Genomic DNA, 24,162 nt, shown 5'->3' with positions numbered 1-24,162 from the left:
GATTCCTCCAGGTCCATTCTTCTTTCTCAAGACTGCTTTGGCTATTTGGGATCTTTTGTGTTTCCATATGAATTGTGAAATTTTTTGTTCTAGTTCTGTGAAAAATGCCCTTGGTAATTTGATAGGGTTCGCATTGAATCTGTAGATTGGATTTGGTAGCATAGTCATTTTCACAATATTGATTCTTCCTACCCAGGAACATGGAATATCTCTCCATCTGTTTATGTGGTCTTTGATTTCTTTCATTAGTGTCCTATAATTTTCTGTGTACAGTTCTTTTGTCTCCTTAGGTAAGTTTATTCCTAGATATTTAATTCTTTTTGTTGCAATGGTGAATGGTATTGATTCCTTAATTTCTCTTTCTGACTTTTCATTGTTAGTATAGAGAAATGCAAGTGATTTCTGTATATTGATTTTGTATCGTGCAACTTTGCTAAATTCAATGATTAGCTCTAGTAATTTTCTGATACTATCTTTAGGGTTTTCTATATAAAGTATTATGTCATCTGCAAACAGTGACAGTGTTACGTCTTCATTTCCAGTATGGATTCCATTTATTTCTTTTTCTTCTCTGATTGCTGTAGCTAGGACTTCCAGAACTATGTTGAATAATAGTGGTGAAAGTGGACACCTTTGTCTTCTTCCTGATCTGAGGGGGAATGCTTTCAGTTTTTCACCATTGAGAATAATGTTTTTTGTAGGCTTATCATATATGACCTTTACTGTGTTGAGGTAGGTTCCTTCTATGCCCATTCTTTGAAGAGTTTTCATCATAAATGGGTGTTGAATTTTGTCAAAGGCTTTTTTGGCATCTATTGAGATGATCATATGGTTTTTATCTTTCAATTTGTTAATATGGTGTATCACACTGAATGATTTGCATATATTGAAGAATCCTTGTATCCTGGAAATAAACCCAACTTGATCATGGTATATGAGCTTTTTGATATGTTGCTGAATTCTGTTTGCTAAAATTTTGTTGAGGATTTTTGTATCTATGTTCATCAGTGATACTGACCTGTAGTTTTCTTTTTTTGTGTTGTCTTTGTCTGGTTTTGGTATCAGGGTGATGGTGGCTGCATAGAATGAGTTTGGAAGTGTTCCTTTCTCTGCAATGTTTGAAAGAGTTTTAGAAGGATAGGCATTATCTCTTCTGTAAATGTTTGATAGAATTCTCCTGTGAAGCCATCTGGTCCTGGGCTTTTGTTTTTTGGGAGTTTTTTGATCACAGCTTCAATTTCAGTGCTTGTAATTGGGTTGTTCATAATTTCTATTTCTTCCTGGTTCAGTAAGACTGAACCTTTCTAAGAATCTGTCCATTTCTTCCAGGTTATCTGTTTTATTGCCATATAGTTGTTCATAATAGTCTCTTATAATCCTTTGTATTTTTGCACCGTTTGTTGTAACCTCTCCTTTTTCATTTCTAATTTTGTGGATTTAATTCTTCTCTCTTTTTCTTGATGAGTCTGGCTAAAGGTTTGTCAATTTTATCTTCACAAAGAACCACATTTAGTTTTAATAATCTTTACTATTGTTTCTTTTTCATTTATTTCTGCTTGGATCTTTATGATTTCTTTCCTTCTACTAATTTTGGGGTTTTTAAATTTTTCTTTTTCCAGTTGTTTTAGTTGTAAAGTTAGGTTGTCTACTTGATGTTTTTTTTTTGTTTCTTGAGGTAGAACTATATTGCTGTAAACTTCCCTCTTAGAGCTGCTTTTGCTGCACCCCATAGGTTTTGAGTTGTCATCTTTTCATTGTCATTTGTTTCTAGAAATGTTTGATTTCCTTTTGATTTCTTCAGTAACCTGTTGGTTATTTAGAAATGTGTTGTTTAATCTCCATGTGTTTCTGTTTCGTACACTTTTCTTCTTGTAATTGATATCTAGTCTTATATCATTGTGGTCAGAGAAGATGCTTGGTACAATTTCAGTTTTCTTAAATTTGCTGAGGTTTGATTTGTGACCCAAGATATGGTCTATCCTGGAGAATGTTCCATGTGCCCTTGAGAAGAAGGTGTATTCTTCTGCATTTGGATGGAATGTCCTGAAGATATCAATGATATCCATCTCATCTGATATATCATTTAAGACTTGTGTTTCCTTATTAATTTTCTGTTTTGATGTTCTGTCCATTGGTGTGAGTGAGGTGTTAAAGTCTCCTACTATTATTGTGTTACTGTCAATTTCTCCTTTTATGTCTATTAGTATTTCTCTTATGTATTGAGGTGCTCCTATGTTGGGTGCACAGATATTTACAATTGTTATGTCTTCCTCTTGGATTGATCCCTTGATCATTATGTAGCATCCTTTCTTATCTCTTGTAATCTTCTTTATTTTAAAGTCTATTTGGTCTGATATGAGGATTCCTACTCCAGCTTTCTTTTGCTTCCCATTTGCATGGAATATATTTTTCCATCCTCTCTCTTTCAGTCTATATGTGTCTTGAGGTCTTAAGTGGCTTTCTTATAGACAGCATATATATGGGTCTTGTTTTTGTATCCATTCAGCTAGTCTGTATCTTTTGGTTGGAGCATTTAATCCATTTAAATTTAAAGTAATTATTGATATATATGTTCCTATTGCCATTTTCTTAATTGTTTGGGGTTGATTTTGTAGATCTTTTTTTCTGTTGTATTTCTTGACCATAAAAAAGTCCATTTAACATTTGTTGTAAAGCTGGTTTGGTGGTACTGAATTCTCTTAGCTTTTTGCTTGTCTGAAAAGCTTTTTATTTCTCCATCATTTTTGAATGAGATCCTTGCCAGGTCCAGTAGTCTTGGTTGTAGATTTTTCCCTTTCAGTACTTTAAATATATCCTACCATTCCCTTCTGGCCTGCAGAGTTTTCACTGAAAGATCAGCTGTTAAGCATATGCAGTTTCCCTTGTATGTTACTTGTTGCTTCTCCCTTGCTGCTTTTAATAATCTTTCTTTGTGTTTAGTCTTTGTCAGTTTGATTAGTATGTGTCTTGGTGTGTTTTTCCTTGGGTTTATCCTGTATGGGACTCTTTGTGCCTCTTGGACTTGATTGACTATTTCCTTTTCCATGTTGGGGAAATTTTTAACTATAATCTCTTCTAAAATTTTCTCATACCTTTTCTTTTTCTCTTCTTCTTCTGGGACCCTTATAATTTGAATGTTGGTATGTTTGATATGATCCCAGAGGTCTCTGAGACTGTTCTCAGCTCTTTTCATTCTTTTTACTTTATTCTGTTCTTCAGAAGTTATTTCCACCAATTTATCTTCCAGTTCACTGATTCATTCTTCTGCTTCAGATACTCTGCTATTGATTCCTTCTAGAGTATTTTTAATTTCAGTAATTGTGTTGTTTGTCTCTGTATGTTTATTTTTTAATTCTTCTAGGTTTTTGTTAAATGATTCTTGCATTTTCTCCATTTTGTTTTCAAGGTTTTTTTTTTTTTATCATCTTTACTATCATTATTCTGAATTCTTTTTCAGGTAGTTTCCCTATTTCCTCTTCATTTATTTGGACTTCTATGTTTCTAGTTTGTTCCTTCATTTGTGCAGTATTTCTCTGCCTTTCCATTATGTTTTTTTAAGTTATTGTTTGAGGTCTCCTTTCCCAGGCTTCAAGGAAATTTGAATTCTTTCCTTGATGAAGGTTGAATTCTTTCTTTCTTTTGGTTTCTGTCCTCCTAAAATTGGTCCAGTGGTTTGTGTGAGCTTTGTATAGCGTAAGATTTGTGCAGAGTTTTTGTGTTTTTGTTTGTTTTTCCTCTGATGGGCAAGGCTGAGTGAGGTGGTAATCCTGTCTGCTGATGACTGGGTTTGTATTTTTGTTTTGTTTGTTGTCTAGATAAGGTATCCTGCACAGGGTGCTACTGGTGGTTGGGTGATGCAGGGTCTTGTATTCAAGTGGTTTCCTTTGTGGGAGTTCTCACTATTTGATACTCCCTAGTCTTGGAGTCAGTGCTCCTGTTCCAAAGGCTCAGGGCTTGATCGCTGGGGCATATGTTCCATGCTGAACAGCCTCAGAAGCTTCAGGCTCAGCATCTTGAAGTCGGGCTGGGAAGACTGGTGGGTGACAGCTGGTCCCTGTCACCAGGTCTTGCTCAAAGTTCTGACATGGTTCTGGGTGCCTCTGGTCAGCTGGGTCTGAGCCTCTTCACTGGGCTCTGAGGGTCCTGGGTATCTGGCAGAAAGGGCGCAGAGGTGCAGCCCACGCAGGAGGAGATCTGGACTCCTCCCAGCTGCATGTGCCACTAGTCCCGTTCTTGCTATCCAATAAATGAAAGAAAAATAGATGCTGAATTGGTAAATGAAATTTGTGTAGAAATAAACAATTATTCCATTTGATCTCATTTCTTCATTTGTCAAAAGGGAATAAAACCCATGTTGTTATCAAGTTTTAAGAAGAAAACACACATTAAGTTGCTAGGGCTTGACCTATTGTAAGAACGCAATAAATACTGGTTAACATTTTACTCCTTTGTTTATTTTTTTCATATTCTTTGCCACAAATGGGTAGAATGAGAAAAAAATTTAGTCCATTTGTTTCTGCTTCCTAACAATTTCCTCAAGAATTATAATGGCTCTGTTCTTATTACAAACCAAAGTTCATAAGTATTTTTCTCAGCTAACTCTCTATAAAAAGAAAGCCAAAAGCAAAATACTAATAAAATCACTATAATAAATCCTAATTCTTCAAATTCAGTGCCTAGGAGAGACTTCAGTATCACTTGGTAAATCCTGTTGCACAGTCTCCAGGTTTGTGTGACTGAAACAGGACACTAGGCCCTGGAATCTGAGTAAAGTGCAGTCTCACTGTGCATCCTGCATCACTCTCAGAGAACTACATGGTAAGTAGCTAAGTTTCCAGATCATAAGGTGTAGTTTTGGGGGTATACCAACTTATGGGAAATACTTCTACCATCAAACAGAAATACTTACAGAGTAGAAACTTGAAGAATATCCACCTGTAAGGGTTCTCCCATCCCCTTATAAAATATGCTTTTTTTAAAGGATCCTTGGCTTATGCTAGCAGGCTTTCCTGGTGGCTCAGATGGTGAAAAATCTACCTGCAATGTGGGAGACCTGGGTTCTATCCTTAGGTTGAAAAGATCCTCTGGAGTAGGGCATGGCAGGTTATACTAGGATGGATTTAACAGTTTAGGGTCTTGGACATTATATTAAGATTTTATAATCACATTAGAAAAAAACTACACAAACTACTAGTTTTTATGTGCAACACAGGGCTGTCTCAAGACATCTGCGTGGGCCAGCTCTCTTTTAGGGAACGGTCATGCTGTCTGCTGGCAGCAAGCATTACTTGATTTGTCGGTCTGTGCTCTCCACACACACGTGCTGCTGGGGAACAGTGGTCCACTTCTCCGCCTCCATCACCATGGCCTCTGCATCCATCAGTCCAAATCCATAGAGATGGCTCACTACAGAAGGCAAGAAGTCGGTCAGCTTTACCATGGTTGGCAGCAACCTATGCTATATATGTTGACTTATACTTTCACTCTGTAGAAAAGCCAGACACAACCCAATGGGAGCCAAGCTTTCCTTCTAGCAACAATTAAAAAACAAATAAAACAAGTAAATAATCAAAAGAAGAAAATAAGATTCATGCATATTGTTCACTGAACACATATTATAACTAGTACCAGAACTACCATTTATGAATTGTTATTACATGGCAAGTATTAGCCCGTATTTTTGCATTTAATCCTCCTAACAATCTTAAGATGTTAGTGCTATTACTATTGTCACTCACGGATGAGAAAGAAATTTGGCTGAGACTGACTAGCAGTTCAGTGGTTGAGCCAAATTCTAACCCACAAAGATTTACTACCAGGCTCCGCTTGTAAACCACTTGTATTCAGGTGATAACACTATCCCGTTTGTAAGATAAAATAATTAGTAGGTTTAAAGAGAAGTGTACACAACTTCTCTTAGTGCAGTCAGAACTAACACGCAAGAAATACCAATTTTCTGACATATCTAGTTTTTTGGTTGAAAATCCTAGAAGACATAAATCATTACCTTTCCTTTAGCATATGAAAAACTTATTAGAGTTTATGCATGAAATATTTGGAGGCTTCTAAACTTTCATGACACCTTCTTATCCTTGGATGTTGTAAACTTTTAGTTCTCAATGAGAATATCTATTAGATCAATAGATAAATTTGACCTAACTTTCTCAGAAACTTTACTTATATATAGGAAAATTTAATGATGATACAGTGATATCTACATTTGCAACTCTTTCTAAAAATACTTAAAAATCTCAGTTGAATACATAAAATCTCCACCTTGCATTAAACTCTTTTATATCTTTAAACACAAAGTCATACTTTGCTATGGCAAAGATATATGTAGAATTTTTATACAGGTACTTTTGCAACTTTTATTATAAATGATATTTTTCTTAATTAAAAAACAATGTATGTTCATTGTAAAAACTTGGAACTACATCCAGAAAAGAATAAATAAAACTCATCAATAACCTCATCACAAATCCGTAACTGTTATTAACAAGTCTATTCAGATTTAGTTACATAATATTACATGAGGCAAGTTTGCCTCCTTAATTTGAAAAGATACAGAGTAACACACATATAATAGAAGAGAAATGTCAAATTTGGGATTAAAGAAACCAAATTGTGGAGCTCTTTTGGTAAAGTTCATTGAAATCCTATGTTATCACTTATCACTTAACCACAGTCTATATCATTTCACCATGGATATTCAAAGGTTTTTTCTTGCCCTGGAGGAATTGAAATTATTGACGAAGACGCAATGCGAGGCTCTCTAACTCTTCATGGTACCCAAATATCTCCAAGCCACTGTCAAGTGATTTTAAACCAGTATAATTTATAATTTAATCTCAGTTCAGGGAAATGAGAGATTTAATTGATATGAAGGGGGTGGGGAAGAGGGTGAGGGGGTGGGTTTGGGGAGGGTAAGGATTTTGAATAGTCTGCAAAATGGGTGTCTTGGCCCCAGCTCAGCTTTGCACACTGCCCTTCCCCACCTCCCCACCCCCAATAATTGTCAACTTAACAACCTTTAGAATAAATTAACACGCAGAGCTCTCAAATACAACAAACACTTCATGCTGTTAAACAACCACTTGAGTTAAGTAGAAAAGCACCTTGAGTCTTTATGAAGGCTGTAAATTGTTTCCTTTTCCGACTCAATTCCTACCCTCCAGAGAAAAGGTCTGTTCATGCAATACACAAAGAAGGTGTTCAGAACAGAGGCTGAGTAGCTCCAGTTAAACTACAGACTGGCAAGTCACAGAAAAAAATGTTTATTACTAGAATATTAATGAACAAGGAAATTAGACTAGATCAGTGAAGGCCACCGAATCACTAATGGAGACTTGCAGCATTTTAAAATATTTTAATATACTGAAATTGAGAATCTGTCCACAGTCATGATACACAGCTGAAGGAAAAAAATGAAATAAATTTATTTTTTCTTTTTTTGGGAGGAGGGGGGCAGTGCCGGCAATGTATCAACTCTCTTCTGAATGGCAGTTATTTGTTTGATTTTTGGTAAATACCAAAGAGAAAATAATTACACAATAAATGCGTTGGGCAGATAAACTCCTTCAAAACATGGTGTTAACAGGGAAAATAGCCATTAAATGGTTTGAAAGCTCTACTAGTTTTATGAGATATAAGTGACATGTAATAATTTTTTATATGACATGAAGTTTCACACTCTAAAATTAACTTATAAACTCAGAACATGTGTTTTATTTTGTTTGTTTCTGTTTTGCTGACCATTTGAGTCACATCTTGCTCATCACACTGTTACCATTGTTACCACCCCACATGGGGTATGATTTCTCTTCCGTGACTGCAGAGCATCTGGCTTAGAGAAGAGGCTCCAAATGTATTTGTGAAGTAAATGAATGTAACTGTTCTGAGAAACTGTATTTAATTCACCAAGTGGCATAAAATGTTTACAGGAGAATTGTAAGGGGGAATTAGGAGGCCTGTTCTTTTTGTTACAGACTCCTATAAACTCATCATTAATAACTAAAAATGTATCCTAGTGTAGAGCCAATATTCCCACTTTCAAAAATTTTACAATTACCTGTATATAATATGCCATCACTGGTTGTGATATGACCATTCCATAACTAAAATAGTTTTATCTATGCACATTTCTCATGCCACGACCTGAGCCTGAAAATAATTTTATGAGGATCAAGTGGAATCTCTCCATGCAGGCACTGTGCCAAATGCAAAATTCTATGGATTCTGTATTTAGAAAGACAATGAGGGAATAAAGCATGTATATAGACTAAATAGCTTGAAGCACAGCTATGATAGGTATTTCAGAAACTAAATCTAACTCTTTGAAGAATGTGGTTGAACAAACTTAATAAAAGGAATTTGAAAAACTTGCTTAATAGTATATTTGTTCCATTAGATGGCATGACTGTTTATGCAGAGAAGTTCCAAAAAGTGGAACTGCCTTGTGCCAGAAGTATAACTAGTTTTTATTCCAAGTAATCCAAAGGTTTTCCTGCTTGGACTAGTCAGGTGGGCAAGCAGAGAGAGGAAGATGGACGATGTTCCCGGGAGGCATATTTTCATTTTCTAATGAGACTAGAAATGCCAAGAGGAGCTAGTCATTAAATACACAAGTAAATAATTGCATAGTTCAAAAGCAGATACAGTTGATTTAGACAGCAGTACTAGTTACGAGACCTAAAAAAGTCAATTCTAAAGAAAAGTTAGAAAACTTAGTAGGAAAATAAAAATTGGAATTTGGGGGCACAGGAAGTTATAACTAGGGAATTTGATATATCCTTACTGATGCCAGCTATTTTAAACCCTTTAAAAAGAAATATCACACTGATTGGCTATTTCATGATAACTCTAAATTGGCTATTTCATGATAACTCTAAATGGCTTATTAGTAAAGCCCTGTCTGATATAATAAAGGAATTGATTGGAACAAGTTTGTTTGTTTGATTTTTAACTTTTTTGAGCTCCCTGAAGTAATAAGGCTTTTTGCTACCAGCTGTCAGATATACAGACAATGCTATGCAGCAACCAGAAGGGCAAACGACAACAAAAATGGCTATGAGAGATTTAAAATTTTGCCTGTGACTGCAAAAGACACAACTAAGTGACAGCTATCCATTCCTGAGCATTTAGTATAAAAGTACAGTCAATTTCTTCCATTGGGGAAATCATTTCTTATGACTAGTTTGACTAAACGTCTAGGTTTACCCAACGTTGTCCTGGTTTGAGCGCGGAAATCCTGTCCTGGAGAAACTCCTTATTCATGGGCAAACCAGGTGAGGAGCTACTGCACGTGGAACTGAGGGAGTATGGAGTGGCACTTTCACATCTTTTACTATCAACAGCCTAGTAACTAGGAGGCAGCTGCTCAGACATACTGAACTTTGTATTTGTTGAGATGTATTCAATCATCAAAATATGAAATGTGGTTGATAAATTAGATTCGATTACTCAATTGTTAGAAAGGGAGAGTTTCGATACACTTCACTGATATAAGCTAAGAATTTATCACATTAATTATGATACAACTTGTGTGGTTTGGAGCACCTACTATAGTCAACACCATGAGGCTCTGAAAGAAACAGAAAATGCTATGAGTTCTCAGACTGCCAGGGGATGAGACAAGAATAGCTCTATGATTTCACTAAGAAACAAAAGTGGTAACTGTGTAATCACTGTAAGTGTGTACAAAAGACTTCAAAAGTCAAGAAAAGAAATCAGTTAAAAAAAAAAAAAAAGATAATGGATAAAAAGCTATCAATAGAGCCTGCCCTATGTTAGCTGAAATTTGGAGTTGGGAAGATGACATGGAGGGGAAGGTGATATCTGGACTGGGCTTTGGAGCTCTTGCTGGATTCAGCGAGGTGGAGATGCAGGGAGGACAGCTGGGACCAGAACAGAGCCTCCTGATTAAAGAATCATCAGGTCTGTGTACCGTTCTTTGGGGCAGTGAGCAAAACGGCAGCCCTGGCGTGTGGGGAGAGTGGTCAGCAGGGGATGGGCATTAGCAGTCTACGTGGCCAGAAGTAAGGGGGAGAGAGTGGACTGTGGGGGAACTGGATGCCAACCGTGACTGTGGGGTATCTTCTGCCGTCAGTCAGGCTGCTGTTCTTCTACCTAAGGGGAAACCACCAGACTGAGAGATAGTTAGGCACATGCAAATTCCTGGCTTGAGCGGGGCTGCTGATCTGCAGGGTGGGGTTGAACTTCGACTGAGATCAAAGAGCTCCTGTGGCTCCTGGAGTCCTGGCACCTTTGGGTTCTTTGATCCTCAATGTGCTGAACCACCTGTTCTGAAATAACTGCTCCTACCAGGGACCCTGCACCTCCCGCACCTACTAATCAAACCAGGCAGAGGGCGTGAAATGCACCCCATTGCACATGAATAATGTAAATGCTTAAGTACTGCTTCTTTTAAAGTAGAAGTAAACAGCTAAATAGGAAAACATAAAATGTAAGATTCATAAGCATGAAGAAGCAGAAGTAATACTCTTCCGTCTATGTCAGCATTTCTACACCCAAACAGCTTGACAAATGAAAACAGGACGCTTGCAGAATTAGCCTTTTCTTCCCTTTTCTTACTCCCTTTCTCAGACATCTATCTCTTTATTATGTACCCTTTAAATTTCAGCATGAAAAGCACATAAGCTTCTTAGAGAAATCAGAACTAGAGCTGCAGTGCTTTCTTCTGCCTCCTCCAGCAAAATGCAGACTCCCCGGGGGCAGGAAAAACCCCACAGCCAGCACCTGCCTTATTGCCTTACTTTGCATGGTTTGTTTTTAGTTTTCCTTTGCTTTTCCTAAAATTGTAGGCTCTACTAACAACTGCAGCCAGATCCAAAGATGCCAGCCATCACCAGCACTATCAAGGAATTGCATGTGGAAGGTTTCCAGACACTGATACTTGGCTGTCTGCAGGGTCTGCACTTCAAAGTGCCCCTCGGGATATGTTTGGTCAGCAGCTGTAGGTAGTCAGGCAGGCTCATCATTACAGAGATGAAGTAAAAAGAGTTTAGGAAACCACTACTGAGTTCTCCTCTATGTACAATGTACTTCATTATACTTGGTGCATATGCACGCAGTTTATTACATATGCATATTTAAGATACATATTTACTGTTACCTTTTAAAATTTACAGAGTTAAGAAGATACGCCTGTCTTCTCTTAAGGGGATTTAAGAAAAGATAAACATGTCAAATTATTTTCTCTTCTTCTCTGGCCATTCTTCCTTTGTTTGCTTCCAAAGCAACTATAATAGGAAAGTAATTTGTTTAAGGCACTTGACTAGAATTTCTTGACTGGAGGTAGGAAAACTATTTTACTACCTTGGGGAAACTTAGCCATGTATTCCTAGGCATACATAGATCACAACTGGGCTTGTTTTTAGGAAACTATGATTGCTTAAACAGAGATAAAAACAGAATAAAAATGTCCCGCAAGGGATTCTGGGTGAAAGCTAACTGAAGATTAGACTGACCATATGTTAGCTCCCCAGCCTAGATCTTCTTGGCACATAACCTGGACAAACAATTACCAGACTGGGATCTTAATGAGCCAGCAGTCAAAAATTCTTATTTTTGAATTATTCGCATATTATTTATAGATAACTCTTCATTTAACTTTCCTTTATGTTTGCCTTTTCCTTAAATTTGCATAAAGGAATAGAAAATCTGACTGATGTTTATATTTCAAGTGAGTATATTTTCATACTCAGTAGTTAACAGAGGTTGCAAAGATATGATTATTTTATCCAACTACACCAAACATCCATGGCTCACCTGATATGATGCCATTACCTACTGTTGATATGATGGGTGGCAAACCACAAAGCGTGATACACAGAAGAACGTATTCCTTGCAGCTAGGAATGTCACCTTCTGATTGGGAAGAAAGCTAACACTTATCTTTTAAAGTTTCAAGTGCTATATAAGGCTTCTCATGAAAATTCCTTTTCATTTACATAAAACTCAAATAAGGAACAATAATAAGGAAATTTCTGTAAAACTCAGAAAAATAGGCCATTATAGAAGATGCATATTCTCTTAAAAGAAATAATACTTGAGATGGTTATGTCCTGGAGTAAGATTTGGATTCATGGAGATATAATTAATGGGGTAAATAATGAGACAGGGATATTTGGAATGGTGTCTCCTCAAGAAAGCTATGTGGGCCTGAAATCCCATGGATGGATTTAATCTGCAGGTAATGAAGTAGCCAGCAATCAAAAAATGACATTTATTTAATTAATATTTTAGAAAGACTGATCTGGCATTGATGTGTGGAGTATGAAATAGCAGAAGGACTGAGGCAGGGAACTAGTTATTTCAATGGTGCAGGCATGGGAGACCATAAAGAAGGTTATGGAAGAGGTGAATGAAATAGGAAATCGCATAAGAAAGGAGCAAAGAAATTTCACATCTCACACTGTAGGACGCTCAGTCAGAGTGAACAGGATCAGAGTGAATGGGGTGATTTAGAGAAGGATGTTCCCTGAGGATAGAGGTAACCTTGGGGGAGAAATTGCTTCATAAAAGACGACTGATAGTTCTATTTTAGAAGTTCTGAGTTTTAAATGACACAGGAGAGCCTTGTGCAGAGAGTCTAGGTTGGTAATGGATGAAGTCAATGTGGAAGATGGTAGAACTGGGAATCATTAGTCAGGAGGTGGTCTTTGTCATTGAATGGAAGGCAGGGATGTGAATGTGGAATTAAGAGAATGTGAAAGGGAGGAAAGAAGAAGGCAGAGAGGAGCAGAGAAGGAAAGAGAGTGTTCTCCCTCTAGAGCTCTCAAAGCAACAGTCCTTAGGGAATGGCCCAGGGAAAGGGAGAGAAAGGACTCAGGAGAACGGGGCTGTATCTCTGCAGCACAAAAGGCAAGGACAAGTAGTTCTGGACTGTGTACATCAAAAGCATGAAACCCTGGAGAAAAACAAGGATTCTTCTGATCTGGCAAGCAGGAAATGGTTGAACATCTTAAAGAGTAACTGCATTTCAAAGGTGGAAGTGGAAACAAGACTGCAGGAGAGAGGAAACGGAAGCAGCCAAATCAGACTGATGTGTTAGTCACTCAGTTGTGTCCGACCTTTGCGATCCCATGGACTGTGTGTCCATTGGATTCTCCAGGCAAGAGTACTGGAGTGGGTTGCCAGTCCCTTCTTTATGGGATCTTCCCAACACAGAGATCGAATCCTGGTCCCCTGCATGGCAGGTGGACTCCTGACTATCTGAGCCACTAGGGAAGCCCCTAAATCACACTACTTGTTGGGATTTTTTAATTGTGTAAGAAGGCACAGAACTAACACAGGAGGATAATGTAAAAGGTCCCCCCTCCCCTGAAATGGGAGATACAAAGTTTGAAAAGAGAACGTGATCATCCAGTTGACCAAAAGGAGAATACGTGCAGCTGGGAGTACATGCATGCAGTAAGAGAATCACAAGAGATGAGCTTTTTTATGGAGCATCTTTCACACACAGGATTCCTTATCCAAGCTACAGAAAAAAGTCATGACAGAAATTTTGTTCATTTCTTCTGAGGATACTATTTCAATTAGCAACACTCGAAGTTGACTAGGAGAGAAATTAATTCATTACATACAGTGGATAACTTGGGTTGGTGTTTCCCAAACCTACATGTACATCACCCAGAGGACTTGTTAGGGCACACACTGTGCAACCCCACTGGTTAGTAGTTTCAAGGCAAGGTTCAGATCTGCATTTTTACCAAGTTCCTAGGTGATGCTGATATTGTTGGTTCAGGGACCCCACTTTGAGAGCCATTTCTTGAAACTACTACAATTAGTATCTTTCCAGGAAACCTAGTTTACCAGTGATAAAGCCTGGATAATCAGGCTAATATCTCCAACACAGGGCTTGAGTCTCTGCAGGCATGGTTTACAAATATCCTGCCCTCATGCCAGAAGTAAGCTGCTTACACAGAAGATCATGTCAATATCTTTTCATGTGGGCTACCTACCAGAAATGTTTTTGCTTCTCTTATAAAACTTTTACATGATAAAGTTCTCCTAATTAATCTATAGATGCAGATCCCTCATTGTTCAAGCACAGGTTTGTGTATGTATTTTCTTCTTTGGATGCACATCACCTGAAGAGTTAAGTTCTCTACATTGTTAGATAGAATCAGCGTTTGATTGAGATACAAAATCATGGTCAATCACAATGTTGAAAATAGTAAATGCAGTGAGGTAGCTATCTCTTAACCCTACTGCCTCTATAACTGAAGTGCACTTATCAAGCATGTTTCAAGTATGCTTCCCAAAAGAAGAGGCCCAGAAGTTTCGTATGGGCGGTAAACATATCTCATACATGCACCTTTTAAATACATTAGCTAATGAAATCTTTAAAATAATCCTATTAGCAAGATCTCTTCAAGGAAATTAGAGATACCAAGGGAACATTTCATGCAAAGATGGGCTCGATAAAGGACAGAAATGGTATGGACCTAACAGAAGCAGAAGATATTAAGAAGAGGTGGCAAGAATACACAGAATAACTGTTCAAAAAAGATCTTCACGACCCAGATAATAACAATGGTGTGATCACTCATCTAGAGCTAGACATCCTGGAATGTGAAGTCAAGTGGGCCTTAGAAAGCATCACTATGGACAAAGCTAGTGGAGGTGATGGAATTCCAGTTGAGCTATTTCAAATCCTGAAAGATGATGCTGGGAAAGTGCTACACTCAATATGCCAGCAAATTTGGAAAACTCAGCAGTGGCCACAGGACTGGAAAAGGTCAGTTTTCATTCCAATCCCTAAGAAAGGCAATGCCAAAGAAGGTTCAAACTACCGGACAATTGCACTCATCTCACATGCTAGTAAAGTAATGCTCAAAATTCTCCAAGCCAGGCTTCAGCAATATGTGCACCATGAACTTCCTGATGTCCAAGCTGGCTTTAGAAAAGGCAGAGGAACCAGAGATCAAATTGCCAACCTCCACTGGATCATGGAAAAAGCAAGAGAGTTCCAGAAAAACATCTATTTCTGTTTTGTTGGCTATGCCAAAGCCTTTGACTGTATGGATCACAATAAACTGTGGAAAATTCTGAGAGATGGGAATACCAGACCACCTGACCTGCCTCTTGAGAAATCTGTATGCAGGTCAGGAAGCAACAGTTAGAACTGGATATGGAACAACAGACTGGTTCCAAATAGGAAAAGGAGTACGTCAAGGCTGTATATGGTCACTCTGCTTATTTAACTTACATGCAGAGTACATCATGAGAAACTCTGGACTGGAAGAAACACAAGCTGGAATCAAGATTGCTAGGAGAAATATCAATAACTTCAGATATGCAGATAACACCACCCTTATGGCAGAAAGTGGAGAGGAACTAAAGAGCCTCTGGATGAAAGTGAAAGAGGAGAGTGAAAAAGTTGGCTTAAAGCTCAACATTCAGAAAACGAAGATCATGGCATCTGGTCCCATCACTTCATGGGAAATAGATGGGGAAACAGTGGAAACAGTGTCAGACTTTATTTTTGGGGGCTCCAAAATCACTGCAGATGGTGACTGCAGCCATGAAATTAAAAGACGTTTACTCCTTGGAAGAAAAGTTATGACCAACCTAGATAGCATATTCAAAAGCAGAGACATTACTTTGCTGACTAAGGTCTGTCTAGTCAAGGATATGGTTTTCCCAGGGGTCATGTATGGATGTGAGAGTTGGACTGTGAAGAAGGCTGAGCGCTGAAGAATTGATGCTTTTGAACTGTGGTGTTGGAACAGACTCTTGAGAGTCCCTTGGACTGCAAGGACATCTAACCAGTCCATTCTGAAGGAGATCAGCCCTGGGGTTTCTTTGGAAGGAATGATGCTAAAGCTGAAACTCCAGTACTTTGGCCACCTCATGCGAAGAGTTGACTCACTGGAAAATACTCTGATGCTGGGAGGGATTGGGGTCAGGAGGAGAAGGGGACAACCGAGGATGAGATGGCTGGATGGCATCATGGACTCGATGGACGTGAGTCTGAGTGAACTCCGGGAGTTGGTGATGGACAGGGAGGCCTGGCATGCTGCGATTCATGGGGTCGCAAAGAGTCGGATACGACCGAGTGACTGAACTAAACTGATTATTCACAATTCACAGCTGAAAATACTAAGTCTCATGAACACTAAAAAAACAAAAAAAAAACAAAAAAAAACTCTTAAACTCACTGGGACTTGATCCCAAGTATTCAAAATCTTCATCTATTATATACATATTCAGTGATCACCATTATACAAAAGACACATAGTATTTCTTTCAATGAAAGTACTCAAATCAGTCATAAATTCTCAGAATAAGACAACAAAGGTTGGGAGGGACATTTTGGGATTTATCTATACATCACAAATGAACACTGGAACATTTTTATCCTCTCTGCTTTCTGCAAATCAACTGCATTAAAAATGGCTCTCTTTTTCAAAACTCATTAAAATCGTATGTGCAGAAAAAGATATATGTGAAGTTTGGAAGAAAAGTTAACTGGCCCAGAGCCCTTATTCTTGCTGAGAAATGACCTTCTTCAGTCATTTCTATCAGGAGTTTTTCCTGAGTGAGAAAATATTATTAATATGGCAAAGTTACTTTATTTTATATTCATGCTGAGGCCATTTTTTTTTATTACAGCTAACTAGGCATGCACAGATGAACAAATGGCACTGGGTGGCAAAGAGCAGCTTCCCATTTGTTAACATCCAGCAGTGATCACAATACCCTCTTTTTTTGGCTCTTTCAAAGATGACTCTGGAAACTTCAGGGTGTACCATGGCTTCTGGTAGAACATCATAAAATGAAGCCTGTTGAAACTATTACTGGGATGTGTGATGGAAGTTTAATTGCTTTGAAATGCCTAAGGCTAGCAAGATGTGAACATGTGTAAAGAGTTGAATTGAGATTCTAAGAAAAAAAAGTCTGGATCTATTTATGTCACAGAAGATGTATCCAGATGGATTCCACAAAGTGAACGCCTGGTGTGTGTAACTGTATCTTCCTAAATGCAGTGGCCCTAGGAAGTTACGCATAAAACTAGCGAGGGATTAATTTTCAGGATTTCTTTTTGAATCCTTGGGTCTGGTTTATATTGTAGACACTAGCATGGATATAAAGATCTCCATGGGTAGAAAAAAAGGATAGGCAAAACCATCTTTACTAAAGTTTAAAAAGATGTAATAAGGCCCCCTTTCCTCTCATTCATTTGGCTTAACTTATTGATCTTGAGGGCTTCCTGTGCAGCGCAAGTGGTAAAGAACCCGCCTGACAATGCAGGAAATTTAAGAGATATGGGTTCAGTCCTTGGGTCAGGAAGATCCTCTGGAGGAGGGCATGGCAATCCACTCCAGTATTCTTGCCTGGAGAATCCCACAGACAGAGGAGTCTGGCGGGAAGTCCATAAGGTCTCAACAGAGTCAGACAGAACTGAAGCAACTTAGCATGGCACAGCATGTACATTGATCTTGAACCGATCTTCACAGCTGGAACACTGCCCATTTGGCATGGTCTCAGCGTGGTCACAGCAAGTAAGAGCCTCCTGTCCCTCATGGGGGTCAGGGAATTGGTGCCATAGTCTGTTCTGGGAAAGCTGATGCCAGAGTCCAAAACTGATAGGCAAGGACTAATTTCAATGACAGAGTTCCTCCTGTGTACCTCCATCACATCTCTCTCTCTCTCACATTTAAAGCTCTATTCCTTTGTAGAAAAGGTCTGTTTGGGAGTACCTTACAAGACAGCTTGTTGATAATCATGAAAGCATCTCATATAGCTTTTTCGCCACTGCCTTCTGCCTGTGCTCATGTATCCTGCATATGTCAATTTTTAATCACCCCACATAAGAGTCTCCTACTGACTCCACATGAAATAAGCATACATTTGAATTCATGAAGCTTCAATCATTTTTGGTCAAAAAATCAGGCAGAATGGAGAAAGAATAAGAAGAGAAAAATAGATTTGTGCTTAAACTCATTCATTCAAAATTCTAAGATTTTACATCAAACTATGTCTAGAAGCTGGGGATGATGAAAAAGATATTGGGAAACTATCTGACTCCAATAACTTTGCAAATGAAGGTCCTGTGAATGTCAAGCTTGAAGCAATAGATGAAGGTTAAAATGATCAAAACCATCTCTGGAGAGATACCTTTTGAAAGATACCCATGCCTTTTTGACAACTGTGGGAGAAATTACAACCAAATTTCATGCAATATGGTTGCCTACATGGGACTCCTGTGAATTAGATGCCTCTTGCTTTAGGGGAATGCCATCCCACTCTGGGGGCTTTCCCGCTGGCTCAGTGGTAAAGGATCCACCTGTTGATGCAGGAGACACAGGTTTGATCCCTGGGTCAGAAAGGTCCCCTGGAGAAGGAAGTGAAAACCCACTCCAGTATTCTTGCCTGGAGAATCCCATGGAGAGAGGAGCCTGGTGGGATACAAAAGAGTCAGACACACCTTTGCAACTAAACAACAACATCCCATTCTGGGGCATATGACTTGTTGAGTCAATTATAGGCTAGATTTCAATCTCCACTCAATTTCCTTATTTGATTCCCTAGTTCAGTTAAATAATCTGTACAAAAAACTATGGTACACCCTAACATGTAATCATAGACATCATGCATCTTTAGGTATATCCTCTGATTGTTTAATCATATAAAGCTGGAGTTTAGTGCAAGTTTTAGGCTTGTAAGATGCACAATATTGAACTCTGGAACAAAGCTGGACACATATCTTTTTCCTTGGTTCTAAAGACAATTCTGAGGGCAAACCATATAAAGAAGAGCAAAGGATTTCCAGACAAAACCATCCCATAGAGTATATTAAGAAAGCATTGACACTGTAGCCTCTGGCAGGCTCAAAAAATGTATGCAGCTTCCTAGGACTACAGATGATTCTAAGTTTGCTTCACAGCTAAGAAAAAGAATACTAATGTAAAACTTAAGAAAGGGAAAAAGTCACCTATAAACTGTAAATGAATCTGTCACTCTACCTGCAAGAGTCTCACAGTGACTCCAGAAGCTAACAAGAATTGTGTCACTGGCTTTCTTTAAATGTCTGCGAACTGACATGGCAAATTCAAAGACTACAGCTCTATGTGAAAATAATTCAAATATTGGAAGTTAAGTGGCTTTCTGAAGGTCATGGTGAACAATAATAAGCAACAAAAAGACTGGTTTGAAGGAAATTTGTGAAGTCTTCTTAAAGTACAGGTTTTGGCCTGACACTTTTCAAGAAGTAATCTCTTCACCACACCCTTTGCCCTGGGTTTATTAAAGAGCCATTTCTAAAAGCATTTCTTTGTCTTTACTTAAAAAAAAAAGAATTTAGCAAAGATGATTATATATACCACCTCTATAACTCTCCTCATTTAGGAGACCATGAGATGAGAAGAAATTCCACTGAATGTCACAACCTTTGAGGTGAGGAATGTACAATTGCATGCTAAGATGAGAGAAAACATCATGGCAAGAGCATTTTCACCCATTTTAGCAAGTCAGTTTCTTCTGTCCATGTCATTTGGCAGCACATATCATAGGACCCACGGATTTACACAATCAGCTTAAAAAAGAAAACTTCGACATCAAAGCAACTGGAATTGACTTTCTTGAAAGTCATTACTGTTATCCAGCTCACTTTCTCAAATCACTGCAGCGGCTCCAAAATGTTTTTCAAATCAAATAAGAACTTTTTACTCTAAGATTCAGGTAGCTTTGTCCTCAGTTTCTTTTAAATTACTTCACTCATCACATGACACCTACCCTTTTTGCATACCGGCCTTGCTCTCTCCTCCCTTATCCTGACCAATGCTTTTAGCACAGCTGTTTCCTCCAGTTCTAATCCCCAAAATCCTCCAAGATACAAAGAAAAAATAATGCATCTATTTAAACTAACTGCTTTATAAACTATTTCATACAAGTTTTGGTTCCCAGGAGTAGCTCTCAAACTGAGAGTTCAACAGTCTCTTAATACTCATCTGTGCCTCTCATCTAGGTTATATACATGCCATTAACTCAGATCACTCATGATCAGCAGATTATGCTTTTTTTCAAAACTTCTGAGTCTACCTATTGTTTCTTGAAATCCAAGTAGTCTTCCAGAAAAGCAGAGAACACAAATAAGGAAATTAATCCTTCATCCAGAACCATCAACTAAAATCTTGGCAAATGGAAACAAGAACCCAAATCAGATAAAATAGACTACAGAGAGGGGGGCAGAATTACAAGAAATATGTGAATATAGTAGTGAAAGGCATATTTGCAAGGGAGAGTAGAGCTAGTTTCATTCCTAAGCTACATTCTGTGTGTGTGTGTGTGTGCATATATATACATATATATATATAATGCATGCTCCATTTTTATCCTACAAATTTCTACCAATATTAACCATTTATTAATTCAATATTAAATGTTGTATGAGAAAGATGCATAACATGTAGATGATCAAGTTCCCTGAGTGTCTACCAAGAAGGAAGAGCTGTGCTCAATTCTGTATATGATACTGTTTTCCTTCTTCCCTTTGTCACACACTGCAGCTAGGATGAATGATCTTCCAGCTTTTCCTTGATTGAGTCTTAGTATGTGCTATATACCTGGCCTGAAATGTTCTTTACATCTGGTTAGTCTTTTGGACCATCCCCTTACTCCTCAAAGTCTCTCCTTAAATTAGGTCTTTTGCCTAGTATGTAAAGTTTAAAAAGTTGTAATTTGTCCACACAGAAGCTTGTCCATGAATATTCATACCAGCTTTACTCACAACACCCCCAAATGAGAAACAGTAAAATTATCCATGGAAAGGGGAATCTTCATGCACTGTTAGCAGAAATGTAAATTGGTGTAGCCACTATGGAGAAGAGTATGGAGGTTTTTCAGAAAAACTGAAACGAGAACCATATGATCCACTAATTTCACCCTTGAGTACATATCCAAAGAAACCAAAGCACTAATTTGGAAAGGTATATGCACCCCAATGTTCACAGTAACATTATTTATAATTAGTAAGATATGGAAGCAACCTAAGGGTCCATCAACAGATGAATAGATTAAGTAGACATGGTATATATATCATCTATGAAATAGTGAATGATAATACAAATTGTGGTACATTCTTACAATAGAATATAGGTCAGTAATAAATAGAATAAACCCCTCATATACTTAACGATATGGATGAACCTCAAAAAAATATATGGAGAGAAAGAAGCCAATTTCAAATAATCCTATCTGTATGAAAGTCTACAAAAGACAATCTAATCTATAGTAATAGCAAATATATCTGGTTGCACAGGGCGGGATTGAGGAGGTGGGGGGGATAAGAAAGAATGCAAAAGAAATTTTTGGGGTGATGGGAATGTTTTACACCTTGGCTGTGGTGATGGTTATATAGATGTATACATCTATACATTTCAAATAGTACTTCTTATAATATGTAAACTCACTCCAATAAAGTTAAGAATGTATGCAGATTTCCAGATGTACTGTTTATTTGTTTGTAAAGCTGGGATTCAATCCCAGGTTATTTGACTTTGGAGCCCATGCTCCAAACTACTATGCTAAGTGAGTTTTTTTTGTTTTAAATTAACATAAGAAAATCACTGTTAAATTTTAAAAATCTCTGTAAGAGAATGTGCACGTATGTGCAGCTAAGTGTTTTTCGATAAGACAGCCTCGGCTTAAGTCTTTCAGGCATCTTATTTTAGAACTGGATTCAGAATCCAATTATTAGTGATTCACATGAATCCATTTCCTTACTTCATGGTTAACAACACACTTTTGGTCCGAAATAGCATTGGCCCTGGTTGATCACTCCCTGTAATTACCAAGTTTACAGATTGATGATTTTTATCTTTGTCTAAAATATCAATTGTAACCACAAAATATTAAGCTTTGTTAACATGAAGGATAGCCAAACTCATTTGCTGAAAGAAGAGTTTTAAAAATACCTAAGGAAGTCCAGCCTGATTGGAATTAGCAAAATTGAGTTTCATCAGGTGATAACACAAAAAGAGACATCAACTGTCTCTTGAGTATACAAATTTTGCATATTGTTAAAAAATCAAATCTTATGCTTGTAGCATACATTAATGGCTAAAGAGTTGACAGGACATTTATAACTACAATTAGTTCAGATTTCTGTCATTAGTTCCTATGCTAAAACAAATTTTCAAGATTTAGTAGGTTGACGTCAAGGTGATATTTAAACATGAAAATTAATTTGCAAAACAGTAGAGCTGTGTTTATATATGATTATAGTATAGTCATTGATATGCAATTACGGAATAAAAGGAAGACCTATTGTGCTAATTTCATTACAAAAGCCTTAATGCATTTTGTCTTGCTGACTCAGATAATTTAATTAACTTCAGCCCTAAAACAGTATTCTAATTCACAACGTAGTTCTGTATCTTTATCCTTATTTTGCAGTAGAAAGCTGTGACATATGAAAATACACTTTAAGAGTCTTATCTTTGTCAAGGCTCTTTTTATGTTTGGTATTTTCCAATTTCAAAGCACTTTTCATTCAGCTCAGCCTTCTCATTATGTTTGGTATTTTGTTACCCACATTCTAAAAACCCAAGATACAAAAACTTTAATTGGTTTCTTCAAAGGCCAAAGAAAATATCAATAACAGACTCTCTACTAGAATAAGGTTCTTAAGACTGTGGCAAAACCACAAAACTACTCTAAACATAATTCCCTTCATTAACTAATTATATCTGGTAAAGAGGTAACAGTCATGTAGTACAACCATCATTTTAATTCTATTTTGAAGAAGGATTTTAAGTGTGAAACCACATACATTTAAAACTTCTGTGTGCAGGGGTATAAAACAAAATTATCCCCAAAGTCTAACAAACCTAACACTACCATTCAAAGACCAGCAATGAGAAAACAACATTTTGTTTGCATTTTCATTAGCAGAAAATATTTTTAAATCTCACATATTTAGTATGTATGAATAGAACACTCTGATGGGGCAAGTGAGCACTGTGAATACAAGACTCCAGATTGAGCAGTGATCAGGGAGATGGCTGTCAGGGGTCCTATATTGCTGTTCCCAGGTAGATATTTAGGTACATCATCCGAGAGACAAAAGAATAAAAGTAAAATCCCTAAATTATGTGTGATTCATATCTTTTTTATAAATGAGCAAGAAGGTAAGCTCATATATTCAATGATCAATAAATGCAAAATGAAAGGTTTTAAGTTAATATATTAAATAAATACGAGTTCATAGAGTACAATGGAATAAAACTCAGAATCGTGAAGGAAACTCAGGTAGCATTTCTAGGGAGCAAATTTTATTAGGTAGGATCAAATGTATTTATATACCTCTTGGCATTTTAAAAGAACTAAATTTCTGAAAACAGGATTGGGACTGAAGTCAAGCATCTGATTTGAATATCCCCCCCGACACTGACCAGATGAATAACATTTCACTTTGACCTTTTTTTGAAAACTTGATGTGTACATTTCCAATTAAGGTACATTATGGACTTTAAACATAGCTACCAACATCACATCAGCATGCTAGGTGGCAAAGATAAAATGTTATTTGTACAGTGAAATAATATGATAACAATATAGCTTTACTCTTTCAAATGGTAACACATCAGATATCACTTATATACGCAAAAAAAACCCCCACACATTTCAAAACCTTTCGTTTCAAATTAACACATGGCATGCTTAATGGTTTCAGCACTTCTAAATTCTTTTTAAATAAGTGTTACAAACTGAAAGCAAGACAAATAGGTATTAAAAATATATTGGAACATCTTAAAATTACTAGCCCTACCAGTAGAAATAAAATGATGGCAATTAAAAGTAATAAAGGTTATTAAAAGTTAAGGGCCTTTGAGGCTAAGAAGTCATGTTAGACTGTCAATTGTTTTCCCCAGTGGGAAATCAGTTAGAAATAAAAATTTAAAAATCTAGTAGTTTAGTTGTGGTCAAAGAAAGAGTCAGTGGGGGATGAGGAGGTTTCAGCAACATGCTGGTAGAAATAAAGAGACTTACATAGTCTGGGAGGGCAGTGAAATGGAAGGCGTGGTAACCTCGCTCACTTAGTTGTCATTTTGATTTTCAATGACATTTTTTTCTTTCTTTCGCCTAGTAAAGATGACAGAAGTTCCTAATTTATTATCTGACGTCTATTCC

General features: G+C 37.4%; 1 protein-coding gene across 1 annotated transcript in view; it reads right to left on the bottom strand.

Moving 5' to 3' along the window:
• The window catches only part of PCSK5 (proprotein convertase subtilisin/kexin type 5), a 503,247-nt gene that overhangs the window by 203,517 nt on the left and 275,568 nt on the right, over positions 1-24,162 (bottom strand). The window contains exon 11 of the mRNA XM_052644706.1: positions 5,289-5,406. Coding sequence (XP_052500666.1) covers positions 5,289-5,406 — 118 coding nt within the window. The remainder of the gene's footprint in view (positions 1-5,288; positions 5,407-24,162) is intronic.

This window comes from Budorcas taxicolor, chromosome 8, assembly GCF_023091745.1.
Source record: "Budorcas taxicolor isolate Tak-1 chromosome 8, Takin1.1, whole genome shotgun sequence".
NCBI lineage: Eukaryota > Metazoa > Chordata > Mammalia > Artiodactyla > Bovidae > Budorcas > Budorcas taxicolor.
This window is presented reverse-complemented; position numbering and strand designations above follow the sequence as displayed.